The 13,054-nt window shown below is 51.3% G+C and overlaps 1 protein-coding gene across 1 annotated transcript in view; it reads left to right on the top strand.

The window, feature by feature from the left end:
- The first annotated feature begins 2,003 nt into the window (after window positions 1–2,003).
- LOC122938256 (dynein axonemal intermediate chain 1-like) overlaps window positions 2,004–13,054 on the top strand; it is an 86,148-nt gene continuing 75,097 nt past the window's right edge. The window contains exons 1-11 of the mRNA XM_044293645.1: window positions 2,004–2,041; window positions 4,328–4,380; window positions 4,535–4,582; window positions 4,874–4,972; window positions 6,781–6,861; window positions 8,001–8,127; window positions 8,509–8,579; window positions 9,964–10,086; window positions 10,201–10,260; window positions 10,349–10,480; window positions 10,746–10,830. Coding sequence (XP_044149580.1) covers window positions 4,360–4,380; window positions 4,535–4,582; window positions 4,874–4,972; window positions 6,781–6,861; window positions 8,001–8,127; window positions 8,509–8,579; window positions 9,964–10,086; window positions 10,201–10,260; window positions 10,349–10,480; window positions 10,746–10,830 — 847 coding nt within the window. The 5' untranslated portion in view covers window positions 2,004–2,041; window positions 4,328–4,359. The remainder of the gene's footprint in view (window positions 2,042–4,327; window positions 4,381–4,534; window positions 4,583–4,873; window positions 4,973–6,780; window positions 6,862–8,000; window positions 8,128–8,508; window positions 8,580–9,963; window positions 10,087–10,200; window positions 10,261–10,348; window positions 10,481–10,745; window positions 10,831–13,054) is intronic.

Raw genomic sequence — 13,054 nt, 5'->3', positions numbered from 1 at the left:
ATAAATACAGCACCAGAACTAAGCCCATTTACATTAATACAGCACCAGAACCAAGTGCATAAAATAACTACAGCCCTAGAACCAAGCTTGTAACATAAATATAGCACCAGAACCAAGGTCATAATGCAGCGACCGGGCCGCATGGGCAATATGTGAGTGTTGGTGGGCCGATGGGGGTAGTAGTTGTTTCCTCACTGTTCTGTAGAGCTCCCTGGGCCGGTGTGCAGTGAATGGAAGGACAGCACCAGTTCCTTCGGGGCACACTCTGTTGTCCAGGGACTCCCGTCAGATGGTGGTTGAGGTGCCCTTGGTGGAATGGTTTAAGGTGCCGTGGAGGCAGGGTCCCTGGTATTCGTGACACCAGCACCGTTCGATGCAAAGGAAGGTGGCAGAAAGGATGAGGAGTGAATGGTTGTGAACAACGGAACTTTTACTTGATCACTTGCCTCAGAGTAGTCAGTACAGTCCAATCATATAGCAAAAGTAATAATCCAAATATTGGCTCAGCTGTAATCTCTGTAACAGGCTTGGCGATGGGTTCAATGAGATTTTCCACCTTGTCCACCTTCTAGCAGCCAGGTACTGGATATAATAACTTCTTACTTGTAATTAGCAATCCACAGGGTGGTCTCCCTAACGGCGGGCAACATCCTCTGCTCCATTATTTGCACTGGTTGCTTTCATAAACTCTGGTCCACAATGTAGAGGCTTGTGGTAATGGACAACCACGCGTATAGTCGTCCGGCTGTGTCCAGGCGCTTTTAGGCTTCTCCCGGTCACTGGTGCTGTGGAGTCCATAAGCTCACGCTGCTTCTATCTCCGCTAGACTTTCTCTATCTCCATGCATTCTCTCTGGCCTGTGCTAGGTAGCTGTGAGGATGCTCTCCCTACTCCTATAGCTTGGCCAGGGCCTAAAATTAGCAGCTACATACTGGGCTTATCTGGTTCTGCTCCTCACTCCTTCCTCCCTTCTCCTCTGCCTTGGCACACCCTAGGACAGTGATGGCTAACCTTGGCACTCCAGCTGTGGTAAAACTACAACTCCCAAGATGCCCCCTTGCTTGGCTGCTCTCAGAACTCTGTAGAAATAAATGGAGCATGCTGGGAGTCGTAGTTTCACCACAGCTGGAGTGCCAAGGTTAGCCATCACTGCCCTAGGATATATATATGTGGTGTCAGCACCACCTAGGGGTGAATGGTTGTAATGACACGCTCAAATACATTGACATGGGGAATGCATATGCCCAAAGTTATACAGGGCCCCACGAGCATCACGGAGTGGGACACTGCAATAACAGAAATACTCAAGCTCAGTACATCATTAGAGCCCCAGAAGCAGCCTCTGGTAGTGAGGGGTGCTGCAGTCAGGATCACCATGGCATGGAGCCCTGCCCGCCCCGGCCGTACTGGAGTTGTCCACCTTCGGTCCTCAGGATAGGCCATCACAGGCCGATTGGTGGGGATCTGACAGCTCCATCTGAGCTTGTCACTGCAGCGCTACTCCCATTGACTTCAATGGTAGCAGTGTGGCAGTATCCAGCTCCCTTCACTACCAGGTTGGTGGACTCCACTGGAGACATGCACCTTCCAGGGGCCTTCACCAGACTTACTCGGACCTTGGGCCCTGTTATGGAAGGAGGGGGCCCGAAGTTGACCTTCTCATATCCTAATTATAACAATATGGAAGCAGCAAAGGAGAAGAATCATAAAATATTAAAACTCCCCCTATTATTTCTGCGCCATTGAAACAGATATGGAACATGGAACACGAGGGTGTATGGGGTTACAGGTGACTACAGGCAGACTCTGTGTGAGCGTGTAACGCGGTCTCCACGGTAACCGCTCTGACCAATCACGTCCGTCATTCCTCGTCATATGATCAGAGCTCCACCCACGTTCCGCCTTCATCTAGTGTTACTGGCAGTTCTGCGCTTCGCCGTGTCCTAGCAACCAGTTATAGACTTCCGGTCACATGTTGAACGAGCGCGCTGTGTCCTAGCAACCACATATCAACTTCCGGTCGGGGACAGCGCGTTCGCAGGTAAATTATTCTTTTCTAGGTTATTATAAAATGTTCCATTGTATCTTCTGTGTTATATGTGCGGGGCCTCGCGTGTCACCTGTGCTACACCTGTATTCTGTGTACATCACCAGTGCATATACAGCGCCTGTCACCTAGAATCTGCATACCCCGTATACAGCCCCTACTATATGTATACCCCCGTATACAGCCCCTACTATATGTATACCCCCGTATACAGCCCCTACTATATGTATACCCCGTATACAGCCCCTACTATATGTATACCCCGTATACAGCCCCTACTATATGTATACCCCGTATACAGCCCCTACTATATTTATACCCCCGTATACAGCCCCTACTATATGCATACCCCCGTATACAGCCCCTACTGTATGTATACCCCCGTATAAAGCCCCTACTGTATGTATACCCCCGTATAAAGCCCCTACTGTATGTATACCCCCGTATAAAGCCCCTACTGTATGTATACCCCCGTATACAGCCCCTACTATATGTATACCCCGTATACGGCCCATACTATATGTATACCCCCGTATACAGCCCCTACTATATGTATACCCCGTATACGGCCCCTACTATATGTATACCCCCGTATACAGCCCCTACTATATGTATACCCCGTATACGGCCCATACTATATGTATACCCCGTATACAGCCCCTACTATATGTATACCCCCGTATACGGCCCCTACTTTATGTATACCCCCGTATACGGCCCCTACTATATGCATACCCCCGTATACAGCCCCTACTATATGCATACCCCCGTATACAGCCCCTACTATATGCATACCTCCGTATACAGCCCCTACTATATGCATACCCCCGTATACAGCCCCTACTATATGCATACCCCCGTATACAGCCCCTACTATATGCATACCCCCGTATACAGCCCCTACTATATGCATACCCCCGTATACAGCCCCTACTATATGCATACCCCGTATACGGCCCCTACTATATGTATACCCCCGTATACAGCCCCTACTATATGCATACCCCCGTATACAGCCCCTACTATATGCATACCCCCGTATACAGCCCCTACTTTATGTATACCCCCGTATACAGCCCCTACTATATGCATACCCCCGTATACAGCCCCTACTTTATGTATACCCCCGTATACAGCCCCTACTATATGCATACCCCTGTATACAGCCCCTACTGTATGTATACCCCCGTATACAGCCCCTACTGTATGTATACCCCCGTATACAGCCCCTACTTTATGTATACCCCCGTATACAGCCCCTACTATATGTATACCCCCTATACACCCCCTACTATATGTATACCCCCGTATACAGCCCCTACTATATGTATACCCCCTATACAGCCCCTACTATATGTATACCCCGTATACAGCCCCTACTATATGTATACCCCCGTATACAGCCCCTACTATATGTATACCCCCGTATACAGCCCCTACTATATGTATACCCCCTATACACCCCCTACTATATGCATACCCCCGTATACAGCCCCTACTATATGTATACCCCCGTATACAGCCCCTACTATATGTATACCCCCGTATACAGCCCCTACTATATGTATACCCCTGTATACAGCCCCTACTGTATGTATACCCCCTATACACCCCCTACTGTATGCATACCCCCGTATACAGCCCCTACTATATGTATACCCCGTATACAGCCCCTACTATATGTATACCCCCGTATACAGCCCCTACTATATGTATACCCCCGTATACAGCCCCTACTATATGTATACCCCCGTATACAGCCCCTACTATATGTATACCCCGTATACAGCCCCTATTATATGTATACCCCGTATACAGCCCCTATTATATGTATACCCCGTATACAGCCCCTATTATATGTATACCCCGTATACAGCCCCTATTATATGTATACCCCGTATACAGCCCCTACTATATGTATACCCCGTATACAGCCCCTACTATATGTATACCCCGTATACAGCCCCTACTATATGTATACCCCGTATACAGCCCCTACTATATGTATACCCCGTATACAGCCCCTACTATATGTATACCCCGTATACAGCCCCTACTATATGTATACCCCCGTATACAGCCCCTACTTTATGTATACCCCCGTATACAATATCAGAGGAAACTGCAGTTTTCCAGAACCTCATGAGACTCCCTGAAATCTTCAGGTAAATGTGGGACACGTGGTGTGAGAGTGTGAAATCTTCTCAGAAGTACCTTTTTTTTTTTTTTGACAAATTATTTCAATGGATCCTCAGTTTTTCTCTTTTATCTTCTATTTAGATTCATTGTCCGTACAGAGACCGACAGTTACCATGCCGACCAGAGCCAAACAGGTAAGGGCCAGTGTGTACCAGTCCCTGCTTGCACCCACCCAGAAGCCCCCAACTTTCATTAATAACTTTAATCCACATGTAGACCATCACCCATGTGTATCCCCCCCCCCATACTACCTACCTAGTGACTCTTGACTGTTTCCTGCCTCTTTAGGGTGTTGCTCCCGTCTCCAAGCCGCTGAAGGCCATTACCAGGAGAAGGGTGAGGACATGGTGGTGTAGTCCTGGGTGCTGCTGTACTGAGCGTGTGGTTGTTCTACACAACATAAGAGTGTGATCAATGAGGATATAAGGTGGTATTGCAGTTCCAGCTCCATTGAAGTGAATAAGACTGGTCTGCCATACCCAGCACAACCTGTGGACAGGGGTGGCGCTTGCCCCCTCTCATCTGGATGCAGTATTGACCACCAGAGCTGTATACAGTCTGTGTCCCCTGTCCTGCTCTGCACTCTTCATCTCACTGTCCTCCATTGATGATGCCTTCATATGTCAGGATGAAGATGACTCCACAGACATGGGAGACGGAGCTGATGAGTGGACGCAGGCCAAGACCCTGGTGAAGCCACCCGACCAGCTGGAGTTATCCGAGGCCGTGAGTATGACCCTTACTGTAGAGGTGGAGGTGGCGACTAGAAGCCGGGTGTATACAGTATATATACTGCAGCCTGCTGGAGAGGAGACGTCACAAGCTCATCTGGGGGGGCTCCTCTGGGGGGGGTAGTCTGGAGGGGGGCTCCCAATGAGTGCAGTAGTCTGGAGGGGGGGGGGCTCCCAATGAGTGCAGTAGACTGGAGGGGGGGGGCTCCCAATGAGTGCAGTAGTCTGGAGAGGGGCTCCCGATGAATGAAGTAGTCTGGAGGGGTGGCTCCCAATGAGTGCAGTAGTCTGGAGAGGGGCTCCCAATGAGTGCAGTAGTCTGGAGAGGGGCTCCCAATGAGTGCAGTCGTCTGGAGGGGGGGCTCCCAATGAGTGCAGTCGTCTGGAGGGGGGGGCTCCCAATGAGTGCAGTAGTCTGGAGGGGGGGGCTCCCGATGAGTGCAGTAGTCTGGAGGGGGGGCTCCCAATGAGTGCAGTCGTCTGGAGGGGGGGCTCCCAATGAGTGCAGTCGTCTGGAGGGGGGCTCCCAATGAGTGCAGTAGTCTGGAGGGGGGGGGCTCCCAATGAGTGCAGTAGTCTGTAGGGGGGGCTCCCAATGAGTGCAGTAGTCTGGAGGGGGCTCCCAATGAGTGCAGTCGTCTGGAGGGGGGGGGCTCCCAATGAGTGCAGTAGTCTGGAGAGGGGCTCCCGATGAATGAAGTAGTCTGGAGGGGTGGCTCCCAATGAGTGCAGTCGTCTGGAGGGGGGGCTCCCAATGAGTGCAGTCGTCTGGAGGGGGGGCTCCCAATGAGTGCAGTCTGGAGGGGGGGGGGCTCCCAATGAGTGCAGTCTGGAGGGGGGGGGGCTCCCAATGAGTGCAGTAGTCTGGAGGGGGGGGGTGGCTCCCAATGAGTGCAGTAGTCTGGAGGGGGGCTCCCAATGAGTGCAGTAGTCTGGAGGGGGGGCTCCCAATGAGTGCAGTAGTCTGGAGGGGGGGCTCCCAATGAGTGCAGTAGTCTGGAGGGGGGAATCCCAATGAGTGCAGTAGTCTGGAGGGGGGGGGGGCTCCCAATGAGTGCAGTAGACTGGAGGGGGGGGGCTCCCAATGAGTGCAGTAGTCTGGAGAGGGGCTCCCGATGAATGAAGTAGTCTGGAGGGGTGGCTCCCAATGAGTGCAGTAGTCTAGGGGGGGGCTCCCAATGAGTGCAGTAGTCTAGGGGGGGGGCTCCCGATGAGTGCAGTAGTCTGGGGTGGGTCCTGATGAGTGCAGTAGTTTGGGGGGCATCCGATGAGTGTAGTAATCCGAAAGAAATGATCAGGGCTAGTGTCTGAATCCAATACAGTTCAGAGACAGACAGTAGAGACATCTGACTACCAGTAGAGACTACCAGATGGGAGCAGAGACATCTGATCACAAACGCAGACCACTGATCGATGCCGGGGACAGTCAGCATTTACTGTCAGTAGACAGCTGAGACATGTGGCAGGCAGTAGGGACCTCTAATAGACAGCACTGCAGCCTGAGGAACCCCAGCGACCAGAGACTCCTGAAAGCCAAAGGAACAGAGAGTGTAGAAGTGTGGAGACATCCAGGAGGCAGAGGGCAAATGTGCGGGCGATTGTTCGCCCTGCTCCATGTATACTGTATACACCTTCCCCATCAGGAGAGAGCAGCGTGGCGGGATTGTCCCCCAGGGGTTCACGCTTCTCTTTTAGTTATAGAGCAGATGGGTTCTGTGAATTATTCAGTGTTCTCCGCTGGACGCCGCTCTAGAACAGCGCCCCCCCCCCCCCCCACTTATCAGGAGCTCTGTATCTTAACAGGAGATGAAGGAAGAGTTCACTCGTATCCTGACCGCCAATAATCCGCACGCTCCGCAGAACATCGTCAGATACAGCTTCAAGGTGAGTGGCGGTAACCTGCGGATACGGTGTAATAGATGTAGCGTCCGGTCATCCGGCACCCTATCATATACAGCGTGATCTCCCTGCCCCCTCCTCACTGTCTACAGTATATAGGGTGTATACAGTAACCTGCGGATACGGTGTAATGGATGTAGCGTCCGGTCATCCGGCACCCTATCGTATACAGTGTGATCTCCCTGCCCCCTCCTCACTGTATACAGTATATAGGGTGTATACGGTAACCTGCGGATACGGTGTAATGGATGTAGCGTCCGGTCATCGTCACCCTATCGTATACAGCGCGATCTCCCTGCCCCCTCCTCACTGTATACAGTATATGAGATGTATACGGTAACCTGCGGATACGGTGTAATGGATGTAGCGTCTGGTCATCCGTCACCCTATCATATACAGCGTGATCTCCCTGCCCCCTCCTCACTGTATACAGTATATAGTATATGTACGGTAACCTGCGGATACGGTGTAATGGATGTAGCGTCCGGTTATCCGGCACCCTATCATATACAGCGTGATCTCCCTGCCCCCTCCTCACTGTCTACAGTATATAGGGTGTATACGGTAACCTGCGGATACGGTGTAATGGATGTAACGTCCGGTCATCGTCACCCTATCGTATACAGTGTGATCTCCCTGCCCCCTCCTCACTGTATACAGTATATAGGGTGTATACGGTAACCTGCGGATACGGTGTAATGGATGTAGCGTCCGGTCATCCGGCACCCTATCGTATACAGAGTGATCTCCCTGCCCCCTCCTCACTGTATACAGTATATAGGGTGTATACGGTAACCTGCGGATACGGTGTAATGGATGTAGCGTCCGGTCATCCGGCACCCTATCGTATACAGAGTGATCTCCCTGCCCCCTCCTCACTGTATACGGTAACCTGCGGATACGGTGTAATGGATATAGCGTCCGGTCATCCGGCACCCTTTCATATAGAGCGCGATCTCCCTGCCCCCCTCCTCACTGTATACGGTAACCTGCGGATACGGTGTAATGGATGTAGCGTCCGGTCATCCGGCACCCTATCGTATACAGCGTGATCTCCCTGCCCCCTCCTCACTGTATACAGTATATAGTATATGTACGGTAACCTGCGGCTTCATTCTGTGCAGGATCGGGCCTACAAACCCATCAACATCGTGGACCAGCTGGCCGTGCACTTCTCCCTGGACGGGAACATGTTACATAAAGACTCAGATGAGGCGCGGAGACAGCGGGCAAGGATGGGGGTCATTGATGGTAAGGATGGGGGTGTCCACTGCACATACTGCAGGAGCTTCTGGTCTCTGTGGGGAAGATGGACGTCTCATTGCTGCCGATCCGGCTCCTCATACACCCCCCACATAGCTGATGAGAGAAGCAGTGGACGGTGCACTACAGTGTGATCCATGGGCATCTCATACCCCCTCACGTACAGTCATAGAGGTCCTGAGCAGGAGGCCCCCTCTATGATGTCCACATGCACAGCACCAGTATATGTGTAGGACCTGTAGGGGGCAGCACTGATATCTGATCGCGCCTCCTGCTCCTCTAGGATATAATCCCGTATTGTGTCTTGTACCTGATATGATGGGATCTGCTCATTATTAGAGGTAGATTGTATTCTCCTGCCTTCCACAGAGACGCTGCCGAGTGACTCCGCTGAGGCTGGAGACAGAGAAACCATCAAGGACACGAGAGCTGAGTCTGTGGTACTGTATACTTCTATCTGTCCACACCACCTGAGCTGCTGCAGAACCTCCTAATGCACACCTGAGCTGCTGCAGAACCTCCTAATGCACACCTGAGCTGCTGCAGAACCTCCTAATGCACACCTGAGCTGCTGCAGAACCTCCTAATGCACACCTGAGCTGCTGCAGAACCTCCTAATGCACACCTGAGCTGCTGCAGAACCTCCTAATGCACACCTGAGCTGCTGCAGAACCTCCTAATGCACACCTGAGCTGCTGCAGAACCTCCTAATGCACGCCTGAGCTGCTGCAGAACCTCCTAATGCACGCCTGAGCTGCTGCAGAACCTCCTAATGCACGCCTGAGCGGCTGCAGAACCTCCTAATGCACGCCTGAGCGGCTGCAGAACCTCCTAATGCACGCCTGAGCGGCTGCAGAACCTCCTAATGCACGCCTGAGCTGCTGCAGAACCTCCTAATGCACACTTCAGCTGCTGCAGAACCTCCTAATGCACACTTCAGCTGCTGCAGAACCTCCTAATGCACACCTGAGCTGCTGCAGAACCTCCTAATGCACACCTGAGCTGCTGCAGAACCTCCTAATGCACACCTGAGCTGCTGCAGAACCTCCTAATGCACACCTGAGCTGCTGCAGAACCTCCTAATGCACACCTGAGCTGCTGCAGAACCTCCTAATGCACACCTGAGCTGCTGCAGAACCTCCTAATGCACACCTGAGCTGCTGCAGAACCTCCTAATGCACACCTGAGCTGCTGCAGAACCTCCTAATGCACACCTGAGCTGCTGCAGAACCTCCTAATGCACACCTGAGCTGCTGCAGAACCTCCTAATGCACACCTGAGCTGCTGCAGAACCTCCTAATGCACACTTCAGCTGCTGCAGAACCTCCTAATGCACACTTCAGCTGCTGCAGAACCTCCTAATGCACACTTCAGCTGCTGCAGAACCTTGCCAGAACCTCCTAATGCACACTTCAGCTGCTGCAGAACCTCCTAATGCACACTTCAGCTGCTGCAGAACCTCCTAATGCACACTTCAGCTGCTGCAGAACCTCCTAATGCACACTTCAGCTGCTGCAGAACCTCCTAATGCACACTTCAGCTGCTGCAGAACCTCCTAATGCACACCTGAGCTGCTGCAGAACCTCCTAATGCACACCTGAGCTGCTGCAGAACCTCCTAATGCACGCCTGAGCTGCTGCAGAACCTCAGAATACACACCTCAGCTGCTGCAGAACCTCAGAATACACACCTCAGCTGCTGCAGAACTTTATGCTATATATATATATATATATATAATACCCAGTACAGATCTCTTGTGTGTGTGGTGATGGCGGGCACACATTTCCAGATGCCTCAGTGTTGTCTATGTAATGATGTCCTCAGGGCACCGGTGATGATGGGACTGAGGGTGAAGAACTTTCCGCCAAAACCAGAAAGGAGTGTAAACTGACCAACCAGTTCAACTTCAGCGAGAGAGCCTCACAGACGTACAACAACCCCCTGAGAGTAAGTCCCACGTCCACGTCCTGTGTGTCTCATGTCTGATGGAGGGCAGGATAAAGCGCCCCAGGGGTCACCATAGAGGGTCTGCTCAGTAATAAGTTATGTGTTCTGTCCCAGGAAAGAGCCTCCCAGACAGAACCTCCTCCGCGAGCCACGTTCTCCAGCACCGCCAATCAGGTACAGTGATATACCACTAGTCTTTAGATCAGTAGACATGGTGTCAGGTGGGTGCTGCCCTCCCTTATGTCGCCCCTCCATCTTTCAGTGGGACATCTATGATGCTTACATTGAGGAGCTGCAGAAACAGGAGAAGCTGAAGGAGAAGCAGAAAGCTCCTGTCTCTAAGAAGGAGGACGAGCTCCAGTCCAGGAGGAAGGTGCCAGCCTCAGAGTCTCAGGTGAGACACGGGACCCCCACAGCACACGTGGGTAGAGGGGATACCTTGGTACGCTGGGCCTGCCTTCTGATGTCCAGCCATTGTCAATAACGCAGTGTCAGATGGACATGTTGTATAGTCCTATAGACTAGAATAGGGGTAGACAGTCCAGTGGTGAAATACCCCTAAGTCCTAGCTGGGTATGTACAGCCTGAGGACCTGACCTGCGCACGTTATACCCCTGCACCATAATGTACTAAAGTCTCTTTCTCTTATCACGGAGTAGAGCGATGACATCACCAGGGTGGAAAAATCCAGTAAAATAATGGAGCGTATGGTGAATCAGAACACATTTGATGACGTCACACAAGGTATGGAGTGCACAATACATCACGTACGGTACTGGTGCGTAATACACTGTCTTCATAGTAGACTGTAATAACACACAAAACCGCGACAAATCTGCTATAGTGCGGCTATAGTAAATCTATACATTGGGAAAGTCTTCAGCCCCTTCACTTTTCTCACATTTTGTTTTCTTGCTCCTTGTGCTACAAATTCCCCCATTATTCTGCCCTCAGTCCCCCATAATGAGAAAGGGAGTATGGCAGAAATCTTCACTAATTTATTGAAAAGGAAAATGTAATTGTTGCATGGACGTAAGTCTTCAGCCCCTTTACTCGGGACGTAAGTCTTCAGCCCCTTTACTCGGGACGTAAGTCTTCAGCCCCTTTACTCGGGACGTAAGTCTTCAGCCCCTTTACCCGGGACGTAAGTCTTCAGCCCCTTTACCCGGGACGTAAGTCTTCAGCCCCTTTACCCGGGACGTAAGTCTTCAGCCCCTTTACCCGGGACGTAAGTCTTCAGCCCCTTTACCCGGGACGTAAGTCTTCAGCCCCTTTACCCGGGACGTAAGTCTTCAGCCCCTTTACCCGGGACGTAAGTCTTCAGCCCCTTTACCCGGGACGTAAGTCTTCAGCCCCTTTACCCGGGACGTAAGTCTTCAGCCCCTTTACCCGGGACGTAAGTCTTCAGCCCCTTTACCCGGGACGTAAGTCTTCAGCCCCTTTACCCGGGACGTAAGTCTTCAGCCCCTTTACCCGGGACGTAAGTCTTCAGCCCCTCTGGCAGTGATTCCAGCCTCCAGTCTTCTTGGAGATGAGGCCACAAGGTTTACACCTGGATTTGGGGATTTTCTTCTTCTCTGCAGATCCTCTCCAGCTCTGTCAGGTTGGATGGGGGCCATCGGTGAACAGCCATTTTCAGGTCTTTCCAGAGATGTTCCATTGGGTTCAGGACTCTGGGCCACTCAAGGACATTCCCAGAGTTGTCCCTAAGCCTCTCCTGTGTTCTGGCCGTGTGCTTTGGGTCATTGTCTTGTTGGAAGGAGAACCTTCAGCCCAGTCTGATGTCCAGAGCTCTGGATCAGGTCTTCACTAAGAATATCTCTGTACTTTGCTCCATTCAGCTTCCCCCCCCCCCCCACCCTGACCAGTCTCCCTGTCCCCCCAGGATGATGCTGCCATCACTATGCTTCACTGTAGGGATGGTATTGGGCAGGTGATGAGCAGGGCCTGGTTTCCTCAAGACAATGCTTAGAATTGAGACCAAAAAGTTTAGTCTTGGTTCCATTGGACCAGAGAATCCTCTTTCTCAGTTTTTGTTGTTGTTGTGGCAAACTCCAGGCGGCTTTCATGTGTCTCTTACTGAAAAGAGGCTTCGTTCTGGCCACTCTGGCATAAAGCCCATATTAGTGGTATCTATGTGTGTATATTCCATCTATACACAGTATCTTTGGAGCTCAGCGAGAGTGACCATTGAGTTCTTGCTCACCTCTCTTACCAAGCCCCCTCTCCCCCAATTACTCAGTTTGGTGGGGTGGCCCGCTCTAGGAAGATTCCTGGTGATTCTTCTTCCATGTAAGAATTATGGAGGACACTGTGCTTTGAGACCTTTCAGTGCAGTTGACCTTTTTTGTCCCCTTCTCCAGATCTCTGCCTTCACACAATCCTGTCTCTGAGCTCTACAGGCAGTTCTCTGCTCCTCATGGCTCGGTCTTTGCTCTGATCTGCATTGTCAGCTGTTAGACCTTATATAGACCGGGCCGCGTCCTTCCAAATCTTCTCCAATCACCTGAATTTACTACAGGAGAGAACTGGGAGGCCCCAGAGCTAAATGTCCAGTGTCATAGCAAAGGCTCGGAATACTTGTGTCCAGCTGTAATATTAGTTTTCCATTTTTTAATAAATTTGCAAATATTTCTACTGTTCTGTTCTCTCTTCCTCATTACGGGGAACTGAGGGCAGATTGATGGAGGGAAACTTGAAAGGAGCAACTTAACAAAATGTGAAAAAGTGAAAGACTTTCTGGCTGCATTGTACATACCTCCGGAATTTTCTGTGTTGGATAGTGGGAGTAGTAGTGTTTATACTGGGTTGTTACAATGGGTCAGTATCGAAACACAGTAGCAGCACAAACCTTTCTTATGTCCTGTCCTCGGCCCTGTGAGCAGGACTAGACCACGAAAGGGTTCAGCCTCTGGATGTAAGCAAGAATGTTCGCATTCACTGACCGTAAGCAGAGGTCTTGAAAATG

This window comes from Bufo gargarizans, chromosome 1 (genome assembly GCF_014858855.1).
Source record: "Bufo gargarizans isolate SCDJY-AF-19 chromosome 1, ASM1485885v1, whole genome shotgun sequence".
Lineage (NCBI taxonomy): Eukaryota > Metazoa > Chordata > Amphibia > Anura > Bufonidae > Bufo > Bufo gargarizans.
This window is presented reverse-complemented; position numbering and strand designations above follow the sequence as displayed.